Source organism: Oncorhynchus masou, chromosome 6, assembly GCF_036934945.1.
Source record: "Oncorhynchus masou masou isolate Uvic2021 chromosome 6, UVic_Omas_1.1, whole genome shotgun sequence".
Lineage (NCBI taxonomy): Eukaryota > Metazoa > Chordata > Actinopteri > Salmoniformes > Salmonidae > Oncorhynchus > Oncorhynchus masou.
This window is the reverse complement of record NC_088217.1, coordinates 9,261,384-9,279,221: the sequence shown is the minus strand read 5'-3', so window position 1 is coordinate 9,279,221 and position 17,838 is coordinate 9,261,384. Positions and strand designations below refer to the sequence as shown.

Genomic DNA, 17,838 nt, shown 5'->3' with positions numbered 1-17,838 from the left:
CTTTTCTAGATGGAATAGGACTGCTCCTGACTATTCTAGATGGAATAGGACTGCTCCTGACTATTCTAGATAGAATAGGACTGCTCCTGACTGTTATAAATGGAATAGGACTGCTCCTGACTATTCTAGATGGAATAGGACTGCTCCTGACTATATTAGATGGAATAGGACTGCCCCCGACTATTCTAGATGGAATAGGACTGCTCCTGACTATTCTAGATGGAATAGGACTGCTCCTGACTTTTCTAGATGGAATAGGACTGCTCCTGACTATTCTAGATGGAATAGGACTGCTCCTGACTATTCTAGATGGAATAGGACTGCTCCTGACTATTCTAGATGGAATAGGACTGCTCCTGACTATTCTAGATGGAATAGGACTGCTCCTGACTATTCTAGATGGAATAGGACTGCTCCTGACTATATTAGATGGAATAGGACTGCTCCTGACTATTCTAGATGGAATAGGACTGCTCCTGACTTTTCTAGATGGAATAGGACTGCTCCTGACTATTCTAGATGGAATAGGACTGCTCCTGACTATTCTAGATGGAATAGGACTGCTCCTGACTGTTCTAGATGGAATAGGACTGCTCCTGACTATTCTAGATGGAATAGGACTGCTCCTGACTGTTCTAGATGGAATAGGACTGCTCCTTACTATTCTAGATGGAATAGGAATACTCCTGACTATTCTAGATGGAAAAGGACTGCTCCTGACTGTTCTAGATGGAATAGGACTGCTCCTGACTGTTCTAGATGGAATAGGACTGCTCCTGACTGTTCTAGATGGAATAGGACTGCTCCTGACTATTCTAGATGGAATAGGACTGCTCCTGACTATTCTAGATGGAATAGGACTGCTCCTGACTATTCTAGATGGAATAGGACTGCTCCTGACTATTCTAGATGGAATAGGACTGCTCCTGACTATTCTAGATGGAATAGGACTGCTCCTGACTATTCTAGATGGAATATGACTGCTCCAGACCATTCTAGATGGAATAGGACTTTTCCTGACTATTCTAGACAGAATAGGACTGCTCCTGACTATTCTAGATGGAATAGGACTGCTCCTGACTATTCTAGATGGAATAGGACTGCTCCTGACAGCTCTAGATGGAATAGGACTGCTCCTGACTATTCTAGATGGAATAGGACTGCTCCAGACCATTCTAGATGGAATAGGACTTTTCCTGACTATTCTAGACAGAATAGGACTGTGTGTGTGTGTGTCAGAGATATTTTAGCAGCAGGGTAATCCTTGAGCCAGACAAGCTCTAATGTCTGCAGGCAGGCCGGTTCTACTGTTCTACTGTTCTACTGTTCTACTGTTCCACTGTTCCACTGTTCTACTGTTCTATTTTGGATCTGGACTCTGTCTCCTACTATAGTACAGTACGTGGAGAACTAGCTAGATAAAATGACTGGCTCAGGTGTATTGTCAGCAGGTTTGCTGGAGGTCAGCCCTCAGGATAAGCTCTGATGTCTGATATCTACAGGGCCCTCTCTCTCTCTGTGTGTGTGTGTGTGTGTGTGTGTGTGTGTGTGTGTGTGTGTGTGTGTGTGTGTGTGTGTGTGTGTGTGTGTGTGTGTGTGTGTGTGTGTGTGTGTGTGTGTGTGTGTGTTAGAGAGGTGTATTAGCAGCAGGTTAGCTGGATGTCAGCCCTTAGGACAAGCTCTGATGTCTGCATTGGCTCTGCTGGGTAGTGCTGGGTAGAGCCAATGACACACAGCCACTGTACGGCTGCAGTGTGTCCAGTACACTGACTGGTTGTATGCCTGTGAGTTACAGTACACTGACTGGTTGTATGCCTGTGAGTTACAGTACACTGCCTGGCTGTATGCCTGTGAGTTACAGTACACTGCCTGGTTGTACGCCTGTGAGTTACAGTACACTGCCTGGCTGTATGCCTGTGAGTTACAGTACACTGCCTGGTTGTACGCCTGTGAGTTACAGTACACTGCCTGGTTGTACGCCTGTGAGTTACAGTACACTGCCTGGTTGTATGCCTGTGAGTTACAGTACACTGCCTGGTTGTATGCCTGTGAGTTACAGTACACTGCCTGGTTGTACGCCTGTGAGTTACAGTACACTGCCTGGTTGTATGCCTGTGAGTTACAGTACACTGCCTGGTTGTACGCCTGTGAGTTACAGTACACTGCCTGGTTGTATGCCTGAGTTACAGTACACTGCCTGGTTGTATGCCTGTGAGTTACAGTACACTGCCTGGTTGTATGCCTGTGAGTTACAGTACACTGCCTGGTTGTACGCCTGTGAGTTACAGTACACTGCCTGGTTGTACGCCTGTGAGTTACAGTACACTGCCTGGTTGTATGCCTGTGAGTTACAGTACACTGCCTGGTTGTATGCCTGTGAGTTACAGTACACTGCCTGGTTGTACGCCTGTGAGTTACAGTACACTGCCTGGTTGTATGCCTGTGAGTTACAGTACACTGCCTGGTTGTACGCCTGTGAGTTACAGTACACTGCCTGGTTGTATGCCTGTGAGTTACAGTACACTGCCTGGTTGTATGCCTGTGAGTTACAGTACACTGCCTGGTTGTACGCCTGTGAGTTACAGTACACTGCCTGGTTGTATGCCTGTGAGTTACAGTACACTGCCTGGTTGTATGCCTGTGAGTTACAGTACACTGCCTGGTTGTATGCCTGTGAGTTACAGTACACTGCCTGGTTGTACGCCTGTGAGTTACAGTACACTGCCTGGTTGTATGCCTGTGAGTTACAGTACACTGTCTGGTTGTACGCCTGTGAGTTACAGTACACTGCCTGGTTGTATGCCTGTGAGTTACAGTACACTGTCTGGTTGTATGCCTGTGAGTTACAGTACACTGTCTGGTTGTACGCCTGTGAGTTACAGTACACTGCCTGGTTGTATGCCTGTGAGTTACAGTACACTGTCTGGTTGTACGCCTGTGAGTTACAGTACACTGTCTGGTTGTACGCCTGTGAGTTACAGTACATTACCTGGTTGTATGCCTGTGAGTTACAGTACACTGTCTGGTTGTATGCCTGTGAGTTACAGTACACTGCCTGGTTGTATGCCTGTGAGTTACAGTACACTGCCTGGTTGTACGCCTGTGAGTTACAGTACACTGCCTGGTTGTACGCCTGTGAGTTACAGTACACTGCCTGGTTGTATGCCTGTGAGTTACAGTACACTGCCTGGTTGTATGCCTGTGAGTTACAGTACACTGCCTGGTTGTACGCCTGTGAGTTACAGTACACTGCCTGGTTGTATGCCTGTGAATACGCCACAGGGTTGAGTGTAGCGTGCAGTCATCAACCTTTTAACGTAGTTCTCACTGTTCAGGACCACACAGGAGATCAAGCCTGAAGGCGTTTGTCTGTCAGTTAATAACAGAGTACTGTACCTTTTCTTCGTGGCCCCTCATGATCACTGGAGTCTCTAATATCTAGATTACAAGTACAACATGATGTTGACGCAGGAGCCAGACATCATACTAATATAATATAATTCCTCCTCAAATGTATTTAAAATGATACTATGTTAAGAAAGAGGAGATGCTACTGAACAGCACCTGACAGAGCTGTTATAGGAGCTGATTACTACTGAACAGCACCTGACAGAGCTGTTATAGGAGCTGATAACTACTGAACAGCACCTGACAGAGCTGTTATAGGAGCTGATTACTACTGAACAGCACCTTGAGAGAGTTGTTATAGGAGCTGATTACTACTGAACAGCACCTTGAGAGAGTTGTTATAGGAGCTGATTACTACTGAACAGCACCTGACAGAGCTGTTATAGGAGCTGATTACTACTGAACAGCACCTGACAGAGCTGTTATAGGAGCTGATTACTACTGAACAGCACCTGACAGAGCTGTTATAGGAGCTGATTACTACTGAACAGCACCTGACAGAGCTGTTATAGGAGCTGATTACTACTGAACAGCACCTTGAGAGAGCTGTTATAGGAGCTAATAACTACTGAACAGCACCTGAGAGAGCTGCTATAGGAGCTGATAACTACTGAACAGCACCCGAGAGAGCTGCTATAGGAGCTGATAACTACTGAACAGCACCCGAGAGAGCTGTTATAGGAGCTGATAACTACTGAACAGCACCCGAGAGAGCTGCTATAGGAGCTGATTACTACTGAACAGCACCCGGGAGAGCTGCTATAGGAGCTGATAACTACTGAACAGCACCTTGAGAGAGTTGTTATAGGAGCTGATTACTACTGAACAGCACCTTGAGAGAGTTGTTATAGGAGCTGATTACTACTGAACAGCACCTGAGAGAGCTGTTATAGGAGCTGATTACTACTGAACAGCACCCGGGAGAGCTGCTATAGGAGCTGATAACTACTGAACAGCACCTTGAGAGAGTTGTTATAGGAGCTGATTACTACTGAACAGCACCTTGAGAGAGTTGTTATAGGAGCTGATTACTACTGAACAGCACCTTGAGAGAGTTGTTATAGGAGCTGATTACTACTGAACAGCACCTGACAGAGCTGTTATAGGAGCTGATTACTACTGAACAGCACCTGACAGAGCTGTTATAGGAGCTGATAACTACTGAACAGCACCTGAGAGAGCTGTTATAGGAGCTGATAACTACTGAACAGCACCTGACAGAGCTGTTATAGGAGCTGATAACTACTGAACAGCACCTGAGAGAGCTGTTATAGGAGCTGATTACTACTGAATATGACTTGATGGAAACAACAACCTCACCCAGGAACTCTGTATGTCTAGTCAGTCTACACCAGAGCCTTATATTTGGATAATCAATATTAAGGCTCTGGTCTACACGATTGTGCCAACCGATTCACAGACCACAGGGATGATGGCATAGGGGGAGGGGGAGGGGGAGGGAGGGAGAGAGTGAGAGAAAGGAGAGGGAGAGGGGGAAGAGAGAGAGAGGATGAGGGAGAGGATGAGAGAGAGAGAGAGAGGGAGAGAGAGAGGATGAGAGACAGAGAGAAACAGAGAGAGACAGAGACAGACAGACAGAAAATTGGAGGGGTGAGTGACAGAGAGAAAGAGACAGAGAATTGGAGGGGTGAGAGACAGAGAGAAACAGACAGAGAGAGACAGAGAGAAAGAGACAGAGAATTGGAGGGGTGAGAGACAGAGAGAAACAGAGAGAGAGAGAGAGAAACAGAGAGAGACAGAGACAGACAGAGAATTGGAGGGGTGAGAGACAGAGAGAAAGAGACAGAATTGGAGGGGTGAGAGACAGAGAGAAACAGAGAGAGAGAGAGAAACAGAGAGAGAGAGAGACAGAGAGAGACAGAGAAATACAGACAGAGAGATACAGATACAGACAGAGAGAGACAAAGAGAGACAGAGAGAGACAGAGAAATACAGACAGAGAGAGACAAAGAGAGACAGAGAGAAAGGTTGAGAGACAGGCTGCGTCTCACCTTTCCGATGATGCTGCCAACTTCCTGCAAAAGGAAAGAAAGGAAAATGTCACTATATTGATTTAATCCTGTCAGGAGTCATCTAGTGGTCAAGTTTCTCTCTGGGGTGGTAGACCACTATGCCACTACACCACCATACCACCTAAGACAGTCACTAGACCCCCCTAGACAGCCTCTAGACCACTATACCACCCCAGACAGCCACTAGACCACTAGACCACTAGAACACTAGACAACCCCAGACAGTCACTAGACCACCCTAGACAGCCACTAGACCACCCCAGACAGCCACTAGACCACTAGACCACTAGACACCCCCAGACAGCCACTAGACCACTAGACACCCCCAGACAGCCACTAGACCACTAGACCACTAGAACACTAGACAACCCCAGACAGTCACTAGACCACCCTAGACAGCCACTAGACCACCCCAGACAGCCACTAGATCACTAGACCACTAGACACCCCCAGACAGCCACTAGACCACTAGACCACTAGACACCCCCAGACAGCCACTAGACCACTAGACACCCCCAGACAGCCACTAGACCACTATACCACTAGACCACTAGACCACTAGACACCCCCAGACAGTCACAAGACCACTAGACCACTATACCACCCCAGAGAGGCACTAGACCACTAGCCCACTAGCCCACTATACCACTAGACCACTATACTAACCCAGACAGTCACTAGACCCCCCTAGACAGCCACTAGACCACCCCAGACAGTAACTATACCACTATACCACTAGATCACCCCAGACAGCCACTAGACCACTAGACTACTATACCACCCCAGAGAGGCACTAGACCACTAGACCACCCAGACAGCCACTAGACCACTAGACCACCCAGACAGTCACCAGACAGCCACTAGACCACTAGACCACCCAGACAGCCACTAGACCACTAGACCACCCAGACAGCCACTAGACCACTAGATCACCCTAGACAGCCACTAGACCACTAGACCACTAGACCAAGTCCACCCCTGGCCACGTGTGTGTCATCATCTAAGGCAAGCAGACAGACCTACCTTTCCGTGCATGAGGAGCCGTAGCGTAAGGGTGACGTTCATGCCCCCCTCTCCAAAGTCCTGTTCACAGTTCATGTTGATGTGAGACTGAGACACAAGGAGACGCATGAAAGATGCTCTGCAGGCAGACAGACAGACAGACTCTCAGGGTGAATGGAGAGGTTCTCTCTCTCCTCACAGCTCTCTGTAGGAAAACACAGGAAGTACAACATTTTGTTATTATTGATTATAGTGATTATTGATTTTTCTTTTGAGTTATCCCAGAAAACTTAACAATTGTCTAATTTTCCAAAACGGAAATGTATCATCCGTATACGCGATACAACTGCAACCAAAGAATGTCTATATACAGTACAGTATGTCAGTAACAAGCAACAAGCTTCAGAGAAACAGGTTGTTAGACAAACAGGTCACTGTCAGAGAAACAGGTCACTGTCAGAGAAACAGGTCATTGTTAGAGAAACAGGTCACTGTCAGAGAAACAGGTCACTGTCAGAGAAACAGGTTGTTAGAGAAACAGGTCATTGTCAGAGAAACAGGTTGTTGTTGGAGAAACAGGTCACTGTCAGAGAAACAGGTCACTGTCTGAGAAACAGGTTGTTAGAGAAACAGGTCATTGTCAGAGAAACAGGTTGTTGTTGGAGAAACAGGTCACTGTCAGAGAAACAGGTCACTGTCAGAGAAACAGGTTGTTAGAGAAACAGGTCATTGTCAGAGAAACAGGTTGTTGTTGGAGAAACAGGTCACTGTCAGAGAAACAGGTCACTGTCTGAGAAACAGGTTGTTAGAGAAACAGGTCATTGTCAGAGAAACAGGTTGTTGTTGGAGAAACAGGTCATTGTTAGAGAAACAGGTTGTTGTTGGAGAAACAGGTTACTGTCAGAGAAACAGGTCATTGTCAGAGAAACAGGTCATTGTCAGAGAAACAGGTCATTGTCAGAGAAACAGGTTGTTGTTGGAGAAACAGGTCATTGTTAGAGAAACAGGTCATTGTCAGAGAAACAGGTTGTTAGACAAACAGGTCACTGTCAGAGAAACAGGTCATTGTTAGAGAAACAGGTCATTGTCAGAGAAACAGGTCACTGTCAGAGAAACAGGTCGTTGTTAGAGAAACAGGTCATTGTCAGAGAAACAGGTCATTGTCAGAGAAACAGGTCACTGTCAGAGAAACAGGTCGTTGTTAGAGAAACAGGTCGTTGTTAGAGAAAGAGGTCGTTGTTAATGACACAGTTTAGCTCATTGTAACCAGAGTCTTATCTTTTCAAACTCTTCTACATAAGGACGGGGACAACGAACAAGGAACACAATGTGTAAAACAGGCCCATGCCTGTGCATGTGGCTTTCCCCACAGTCCCGTGAGGGTAATTTATCCCCTTCTCAGCTCTTCAATCACTGCCAGGTTTCATGGACATGTGGACAAGTGGACTCTGGCCCCTCCCACTGTAGCTCAGAGTGGTTATCATCTTTGGCCAATGAGGATGCCAAGATTGGCTGGGGACCAAGTTTTCAGTTTGTCTTCTAGAAGTGTTTGTGCCCTGTATTGTTAGGTATAGTTTCTGATGATCGGTCCCCATGCTACTGAAACCTTGCTACGGTTGGTTATCTTGTTAAATATGTAACTTGGTGTTCTGTCGCCAGCGGTTAGCATTGCTTACCTGTTTAGGTAATGCATACTATCGTCTAAGTAGAGAATTGCAAGCTACTGTAAATAATTGCATGTTCGTAGCTGTTATTATGTGCATGCTAATGCTACTGTACGAGTCTGTGTTAGGTAGAAGAAAAGGGAAGCCAGTAGAAGATGATTCCAGACGGCCTGGGTGTACTTCCACATACACACTTGATTTATGTCCTATTAGATAAGATCTCTAGCTGGCTGGAGAGAAAAGGTCACAAGTCGTGACTGGCAGCAGTAATTAGTCTCTCTCTCCGCCAAGACTTTGACATCCAATCTGTAGCTGTGTGACTATGTGTCTTCAGTGATATGCTATCTAGGCTATGTAGTCTAAGGTTCCAAATGTATAGCTGCATTACAGCTGTTAATATGTATGTTCATTTTCCTTTCCTTATAGAACCACAAAGACTTCTTCTGGGATGTGTATGTGTTTGTGTGTGTGTGTGTGTGTGTGTGTGTGTGTGTGTGTGTGTGTGTGTGTGTGTGTGTGTGTGTGTGTGTGTGTGTGTGTGTGTGTGTGTGTGTGTGTGTGTGTGTGTGTGTGTGTGTGTGTGTGTGTGTGTGTGTGTGTGTGTGAGAGAGAGAGAGAATGTGTGTGAGAGTGGGAGTTTGTGTGTGTGTGTGAGAGAGAGAGAGAGAATGTGTGTGAGAGTGAGAGTTTGTGTGAGTGTGTGTGTGTGTGTGTGTGTGTGTGTGTGTGTGTGTGTGTGTGTGTGTGTGTGTGTGTGTGTGTGTGTGTGTGTGTGTGTGTGTGAGAGAGAGAGAGAGAGAATGTGTGTGAGAGTGGGAGTTTTGTGTGTGTGTGAGAGAGAGAGAGAATGTGTGTGAGAGTGAGAGTTTGTGTGAGTGTGTGTGTGTGTGTGTGTGTGTGTGTGTGTGTGTGTGTGTGTGTGTGTGTGTGTGTGTGTGTGTGTGTGTGTGTGTGTGTGTGTGTGTGTGTGTGTGTGTGTGTGTGTGTGTGTGTGTGTCTGTGTCTGTGTGTCTCTCTCTCTCTCTGTGTGTGTGTGTGTGTGTGTGTGTGTGTGTGTGTGTGTGTGTTAGCGTGGGTGTGTGTGTGTGTGTTAGCGTGGGTGTGTGTGTGTGTGTTAGCGTGTGTGTGTGTCTGTGTGTGCGTGTGTGTGTGTGTGTGTGTGAGAGAGAGAGAGTGTGTGCTGTTCAGGAGTCTTATGGCTGGGGGGTAGAAGCTGTTAAAAAGCCTTTTGGACCTCGACTTGGCACTCCGGGGGCAAACTACCTGCCCTCCAGGACACCTACACCACCCGATGTTACAGGAAGGCCATAAAGATCATCAAGGACATCTACCACCCAAGCCACTGCCTGTTCACCCCGCTATCATCCAGAAGGCGAGGTCAGTACAGGTGCATCAAAGCTGGGACCGAGAGACTGAAAAACAGCTTCTATCTCAAGGCCATCAGACTGTTAAACAGCCACCACTAACATTGAGTGGCTGCTGCCAACACACTGACACTGACTCAACTCCAGCCACTTTAATAATGGGAATTGATGGGAAATGATGTAAATATATCACTAGCCACTTTAAACAATGCTACCTTATATAATGTTACTTACCCTACATTATTCATCTCATATGCATACGTATATACTGTACTCTATATCATCGACTGCATCCTTATGTAATACATGTATCACTAGCCACTTTAACTATGCCACTTTGTTTACATACTCATCTCATATGTATATACTGTACTCGATACCATCTACTGTATCTTGCCTATGCTGCTCTGTACCATCACTCATTCATATATCCTTATGTACATATTCTTTATCCCCTTACACTGTGTATAAGACAGTAGATTAGGAATTGTTAGTTAGATTACTTGTTGGTTATTACTGCATTGTCGGAACTAGAAGCACAAGCATTTCGCTACACTCGCATTAACATCTGCTAACCATGTGTATGTGACAAATAAAATTTGATTTGATTTGATTTGCTTGCCGTGGGTTAGCAGGGAGAACAGTCTATGACTAGGGTGGCTGGAGTCGTTGACAATTTTTAGGGCCTTCCTCTGACACCGCCTGGTATACAGGTCCTGGATGGCAGGAAGCTTGACCCCAGTGATGTACATGCCAAATATTTCCAGTCTCCTGAGGGGGAATAGGCTTTGTCATTGCCCTCTTTACGACTGTCTGAGTGTGTTTGGACCATGATAGTTTGTTGGTGATGTGGACACCAAGGTAGTTGAAGCTCTCAACCTGCTCCACTACAGACCCGTCGATGAGAATGGGAGGGGGGCGTGCTCAGTTCTCCTTTTCCTGTAGTCCACAATCATCTCCTGATCGGAATTAAGTACTAGCGGGTGAGGGCGTTCACAGCCGAACCCCTCAGGCGAGCTCCAGTTAGCTGTTTTTACATAGTCCTTCGAGCTGGATTCTGACCTAGCGACAGAGAATATGTTGCATTAACCTGAAGAGGAGTTGTTTAAGCGCCCCAGGATACAGACGACCAGCCCTGCTCCAGGCCTCCTCAGTAGTAAGGGTTGGCCACACCCTCACCAGTTGAGAGCTTCTGAGGGAATAGGAGGACCTACGTCATGAGCAGGACGAGATCAGGAGGGAGTACTCTAGGCCCTCCCGGAATGAGTCCCCGTCGTGGGAGCACCGTCTCCTGACCGTCTCCTTCAGACCTGCCCCCCAAACAGACTCTACTTCAGACCTGCCCCCCAAACAGACTCTACTTCAGACCTGCCCCCCAAACAGACTCTACTTCAGACCTGCCCCCCAAACAGACTCTACTTCAGACCTGCCCCCCAACAGACTCTACTTCAGACCTCTCAGAGTCAGTCCGCCTACTCCCCTAAGAGACTCTACTTCAGGCCTTCCTGGCTAGTGCATTCGGCACTTCCATGGGGGCGTTGGGACTTCCACTATGAGGTGGCTCAGCTGCTTTCCCGACCGATGTCCCTCTAGGTCACCCCGGCCCGGAGGCACGGAAGTATCCTTCTGCTCTCCAGAGCTCCCCAGCAGATGAAGACAACTCCAGAGTGCACACAGTCCACCACACCAAGGTCTGTACACCCTCTCAGCCAGAGCCTTGACGAGCCATAGTTTAGGAGACTCCTGCTCCAGTCGTGGAGCCATAGTTTAGGAGACTCCTGCTCCAGTCGTGGAGCCTCAGTCAGCCGGAACTTCCACCAGCTCTCCCTCAGGAACCTCTCCCTGGCCCTGGCCCACACTCACGGTGGATGGAAGATTTACCCATCTACGTGTACATATATATATATGAGACTGTGCGAAAGGTCCAATCAAGACATTAATATGATTTCCAAGTATAAGGAGCTAGCACAGCAAATCAGCACTCTAATTCGAGAAAAAAAAACTTAATTGAGAATCTGTCAAAAGCTTAAGTGGGCATTAAATCAGCTTCGAGCTTGAACATGCCACTCGTCCTGGTAGACGCTTAAAAGCCTCTGCAGACAGTCATCACATGGCAGAGAAAAACATCTCTGTATGTGTCTGTATGACTCATCCGCTTTTGCATCTGTCTGGTGAGAAACAGTTAGAGACTTAGACGTCCGTCGTCGTGTCTCAGCTGAGATACCGCGTGTGTCAGTGGAGGCTGGTGAGGGGAGGACGGGTCACAATAACGGAGCAAATTGAACGGCATCAAACACGTGGAAAACATGTGTTTGATGTATTTGATACCGTTCCACTGATTCCACTCCAGTCATTACCACGAGCCTGTTCTCCACCAATTAAGATACCACCAAGCTCCTGTGGTGGTGTGTGTGTGTGTGTTGTGGTATGTGTGTGAGAGTGTGTGTGTGGTGTTCGTGTGTGTTTCAGCCGAAGACTGCCTGTCTGCCAGAAGCATGGTTACAGTAATTAGAGACTCAATTGTCACGCCTGAGGAACTGCAGCTGTGGGAGGAGGGAGTGTGTGTTTGTGTTTACAGGGTAACAATCTGCTGCTGGGAAACACACACACACACACACACACACACACACACACACACACACACACACACACACACACACAGGCACACACACACACACACACACACACACACACACACAGGCACACAGGTACACAGGTACACACACACACACACACACACACACACACACACACACACACACGAACACACACACTTCCCCAAAACACAGTTCTACTTGAAAGTAGGTCACAAATGTGATGCTAGCTGGCACACAGGACCAAGCCTTGGTCACATGGTGTGAATTAGTGTCCTGTTTCTAGGGGTTTATCAGAAATACATGTGGAGTAATTACCCTCTCACCCCTCTCTAATTCTACAGAAGGACCGTTTCTGATTATAGACCAACCCTTTATTTCAGTCACTTTATCTATATCTACATGTACATACTATCTCAAATCAGCCCGATGAACCGGTGCCTGTATATAGCCTCTCTACTGTTATAGCCTCACTACTGTATATAACCTCTCTACAGTATATAGCCTCTCTACTGTTATAGCCTCACTAATGTATATAGCCTCTCTACTGTATATAGCCTCTCTACTGTTATAGCCTCACTACTGTATCTTAGCTCGCTACTGTATATAGCCTCTCTACTGTATATAGCCTCCCTACTGTATATAGCCTCTCTACTGTTATAGCCTCACTAATGTATATAGCCACTCTACTGTATATAGCCTCTCTACTGTTATAGCCTCACTACTGTATATAGCCTCTCTACTGTATATAGCCTCCCTACTGTATATAGCCTCTCTACTGTATATAGCCTCTCTACTGTATATAGCCTCTCTACTGTATATAGCCTCTCTACTGTATATAGCCTCTCTACTGTTATAGCCTCCCTACTGTATATAGCCTCTCTACTGTTATAGCCTCACTACTGTATATAGCCTCTCTACTGTTATAGCCTCCCTACTGTATATAGCCTCTCTACTGTATATAGCCTCTCTACTGTTATAGCCTCCCTACTGTATATAGCCTCTCTAATGTTATAGCCTCCCTACTGTATATAGCCTCGCTACTGTTATAGCCTCCTACTGTATATAGCCTCGCTACTGTATATAGCCTCTCTACTGTATATAGCCTCCCTACTGTATATAGCCTCTCTACTGTATATAGCCTCCCTACTGTATATAGCCTCCCTACTGTATATAGCCTCTCTACTGTTATAGCCTCCCTACTGTATATAGCCTCTCTACTGTATATAGCCTCTCTACTGTTATAGCCTCCCTACTGTATATAGCCTCTCTACTGTTATAGCCTCACTACTGTATATAGCCTCTCTACTGTATATAGCCTCTCTACTGTTATAGCTTCCCTACTGTATATAGCCTCTCTACTGTTATAGCCTCACTACTGTATATAGTCTCTACTGTATATAGCCTATACTGTATATAGCCTCCCTACTGTATATAGCCTCCCTACTGTATATAGCCTCCCTACTGTATACAGCCTCTACTGTATATAGCCTCGCTACAGTATATAGCCTCCCTACTGTATATAGCCTCCCTAATGTATATAGCCTCGCTACAGTATATAGCCTCCCTACTGTATATAGCCTCCCTACTGTATATAGCCACCATACTGTATATAGCCTCTCTACTGTATATAGCCTATCAACTGTTATAGCCTCCCTACTGTATATAGCCTCGCTACTGTTATAGCCTCCTACTGTATATAGCCTCGCAACTGTTATAGCCTCCCTACTGTATATAGCCTCGCTACTGTATATAGCCTCTCTACTGTATATAGCCTCCCTACTGTATATAGCCTCTCTACTGTTATAGCCTCACTACTGTATATAGCCTCGCTACTGTATAAAGCCTCTCTACTGTATATAGCCTCCCTACTGTATATAGCCTCTCTACTGTTATAGCCTCCCTACTGTATATAGCCTCTCTACTGTATATAGCCTCTCTACTGTTATAGCCTCCCTACTGTATATAGCCTCTCTACTGTCATAGCCTCACTACTGTATATAGCCTCACTACTGTTATAGCCTCCCTACTGTATATAGTCTCTACTGTATATAGCCTATACTGTATATAGCCTCCCTACTGTATATAGCCTCACTACTGTATATAGCCTCCCTACTGTATACAGCCTCTACTGTATATATTCTCTCTACAGTATATAGCCTCCCTACTGTATATAGCATCCCTACTGTATATAGCCTCCCTACTGTATATAGCCTCTCTTCTGTATATAGCCTATCAACTGTTATAGCCTCACTACTGTATATAGCCTCTCTACTGTTATAGCCTCCCTACTGTATATAGCCTCGCTACTGTATATAGCCTCTCTACTGTATATAGCCTCCCTACTGTATATAGCCTCTCTACTGTATATAGCCTCTCTACTGTATATAGCCTCCCTACTGTATATAGCCTCTCTACTGTTATAGCCTGCCTACTGTATATAGCCTCTCTACTGTATATAGCCTCGCTACTGTTATAGCCTCCTACTGTATATAGCCTCGCTACTGTTATAGCCTCCCTACTGTATATAGCCTCGCTACTGTATATAGCCTACCTACTGTATATAGCCTCTCTACTGTATATAGCCTCCCTACTGTATATAGCCTCACTACTGTATATAGCCTCTACTGTATATACCCTCTACTGTATATAGCCTCCCTACTGTATATAGCCTCTCCTGTATATATATTCTCCCTACTGTATATAGGATCGCTACTGTATGTAGCCTCGCTACTGTATATAGCCTCCATACTGTATACAGCCTTGCTACCGTATATAGCCTCGCTACTGTATATAGCCTCGCTACTGTATGTAGCCTCTCTACTGTATATAGTATCTCCTGTATATATATTCTCCCTACTGTATATAGCCTCGCTACCGTATATAGCCTCCATACTGTATATAGCCTCCCTACTGTATATAGCCTCGCTACTGTATATATCCTCCCTACTGTATATAGCCTCCCTACTGTATATAGCCTCGCTACTGTATATAGCCTCACTACTGTATATAGCCTCACAACTGTATATAGCCTCTCTACTGTACATAGCCTCGCTACTGTATATAGCCTCACCACTGTATATAGCCTCTACTGTATATAGCCTCTCTACTGTATATAGCCTCACCACTGTATATAGCATCTACTGTATATAGCCTCTCTACTGTATATAGCCTCTACTGTATATAGCCTCGCTACTGTATATAGCCTCCCTACTGTATATAGCCTCCGTACTGTATATAGACTCGCTACTGTATATAGCCTCTTCTGTATATAGACTCGCTACTGTATATAGCCTCGCTACTGTATATAGCCTCCCTACTGTATATAGCCTCACTACTGTATATATCCTCTACTGTATATAGCCTCTACTGTATATAGCCTCTACTGTATATTGCCTCTCTACTGTATATAGCCTCGCTACTGTATATAGCCTCTCTACTGTATATAGCCTCGCTACTGTATATAGCCTCCCTACTGTATATAGCCTCCCTACTGTATATAGCCTCACAACTGTATATAGCCTCTCTACTGTACCTAGCCTCGCTACTGTATGTAGCCTCACCACTGTATAAAGCCTCTACTGTATATAGCCTCTCTACTGTATATAGCCTCTACTGTATATAGCCTCGCTACTGTATATAGCCTCCCTACTGTATATAGCCTCGCTACTGTATATAGCCTCCCTACTGTATATAGCCTCACTACTGTATATAGCCTCACTACTGTATATAGCCTCTCTACTGTATATAACCTCTACTGTATATAGACTTGCTACTGTATATAGCCTCCCTACAGTATATAGTCTCCATACTTTATTTAACCTCTACTGTATATAGCCTCTACTGTATATAGCCTCTCTACTCTATATAGCCGCGCTACTGTATATAGCCTCTCTACTGTATATAGCCTCGCTAATGTATATAGCCTCACTACTGTATATAGCCTCCCTACTGTATATAGCCTCCCTACTGTATATAGCCTCTCTACTGTATAGAGCCTCGCTACTGTGTATAGCCTCTACTGTACCTAGCCTCGCTACTGTATATAGCTTCACCACTGTATATAGCCTCTACTGTATATAGCCTCGCTACTGTATATAGCCTCCCTACTGTATATAGCCTCTCTACTGTATATAGCCTCCCTACTGTATATAGCCTCACAACTGTATATAGCCTCTCTACTGTATATAGCCTCTACTGTATATAGACTCGCTACTGTATATAGCCTCCCTACTGTATATAGTCTCCCTACTTTATTTAGCCTCTACTGTATATAGCCTCTACTGTATATAGCCTCTCTACTCTATATAGCCTCACTACTGCATATCGCCTCTCTACTGTATATAGCCTCGCTACTGTATATAGCCTCACTACTGTATATAACCTCACTACTGTATATAGCCTCCCTACTGTATATAGCCTCCCTACTGTATATAACCTCACTACTGTATATAGCCTCCCTACTGTATATAGTCTCCCTACTTTATTTAGCCTCTACTGTATATAGCCTCTACTGTATATAGCCTCTACTGTATATAGCCTCTCTACTCTATATAGCCTCACTACTGCATATCGCCTCTCTACTGTATATAGCCTCCCTACTGTATATAACCTCACTACTGTATATAGCCTCCCTACTGTATATAGCCTCCCTACTGTATATAACCTCACTACTGTATATAGCCTCCCTACTGTATATAGCCTCCCTACTGTATATAGCCTCGCTACAGTATATAGCCTCCCTACTGTATATAACCTCACTACTGTATATAACCTCACTACTGTATATAGCCTCCCTACTGTATATAACCTCCCTACTGTATATAGCCTCCCTACTGTATATAGCCTCCCTACTGTATATAACCTCCCTACTGTATATAACCTCACTACTGTATATAGCCTCTCTACTGATATATGTCTTTTCACTGATGTTTTTATTTCTTTACTTACCTATTGTTCACCTAATACCTTAAAAAAAAAATTCCACTGTTGGTTAGAGCCTGTAAGTAAGCATTTCACCGTAAGGTTTACACCTGTTGTATTCGGCGCACGTGACAAAATACCTTTGATTTGATTTCCTAGTAACAGCCCTAGTAACAGCCCTAGTAACAGCCCTAGTAACAGCCCTAGTAACAGCCCTATTAACAGCCCTAGTAACAGCCCTAGTAACAGCCCTAGTAACAGGTCTATTAACATCCCTAGTAACAGTCCAAGTAACAGCCCTAGTAACAGCCCTAGTAACAGCCCTAGTAACAGCCCTAGTAACAGTCCTAATAACAGGTCTATTAACATCCCTAGTAACAGCCCTAGTAACAGCCCTAGTAACAGCCCTAGTAACAGGTCTATTAACATCCCTAGTAACAGCCCTAGTAACAGCCCTAGTAACAGTCCTAATAACAGGTCTATTAACATCCCTAGTAACAGCCCTAGTAACAGCCCTAGTAACAGTCATAGTAACAGTCCAAGTAACAGCCATAGTAACAGGTCTATTAACATCCCTAGTAACATCCCTAGTAACAGCCCTAGTAACATCCCTAGTAACATCCCTAGTAACAGTCCAAGTAACAGCCCTAGTAACAGGTCTATTAACAGGTCTATTAACATCCCTAGTAACAGTCCAAGTAACAGCCCTAGTAACATCCCTAGTAACATTCCTAGTAACAGCCCTAGTAACAGCCCTAGTAACAGCCCTAGTAACAGCCCTAGTAACAGGTCTATTAACATCCCTAGTAACAGTCCAAGTAACAGCCCTAGTAACATCCCTAGTAACATC

General features: G+C 45.2%; 1 protein-coding gene across 1 annotated transcript in view; it reads right to left on the bottom strand.

Moving 5' to 3' along the window:
- The window catches only part of LOC135541327 (poly(rC)-binding protein 4-like), a 181,870-nt gene that overhangs the window by 84,261 nt on the left and 79,771 nt on the right, over positions 1-17,838 (bottom strand). The window contains exons 2-3 of the mRNA XM_064967492.1: positions 6,465-6,648; positions 5,421-5,444 (exon numbers count right to left, since the gene is read on the bottom strand). Coding sequence (XP_064823564.1) covers positions 5,421-5,444; positions 6,465-6,572 — 132 coding nt within the window. The 5' untranslated portion in view covers positions 6,573-6,648. The remainder of the gene's footprint in view (positions 1-5,420; positions 5,445-6,464; positions 6,649-17,838) is intronic.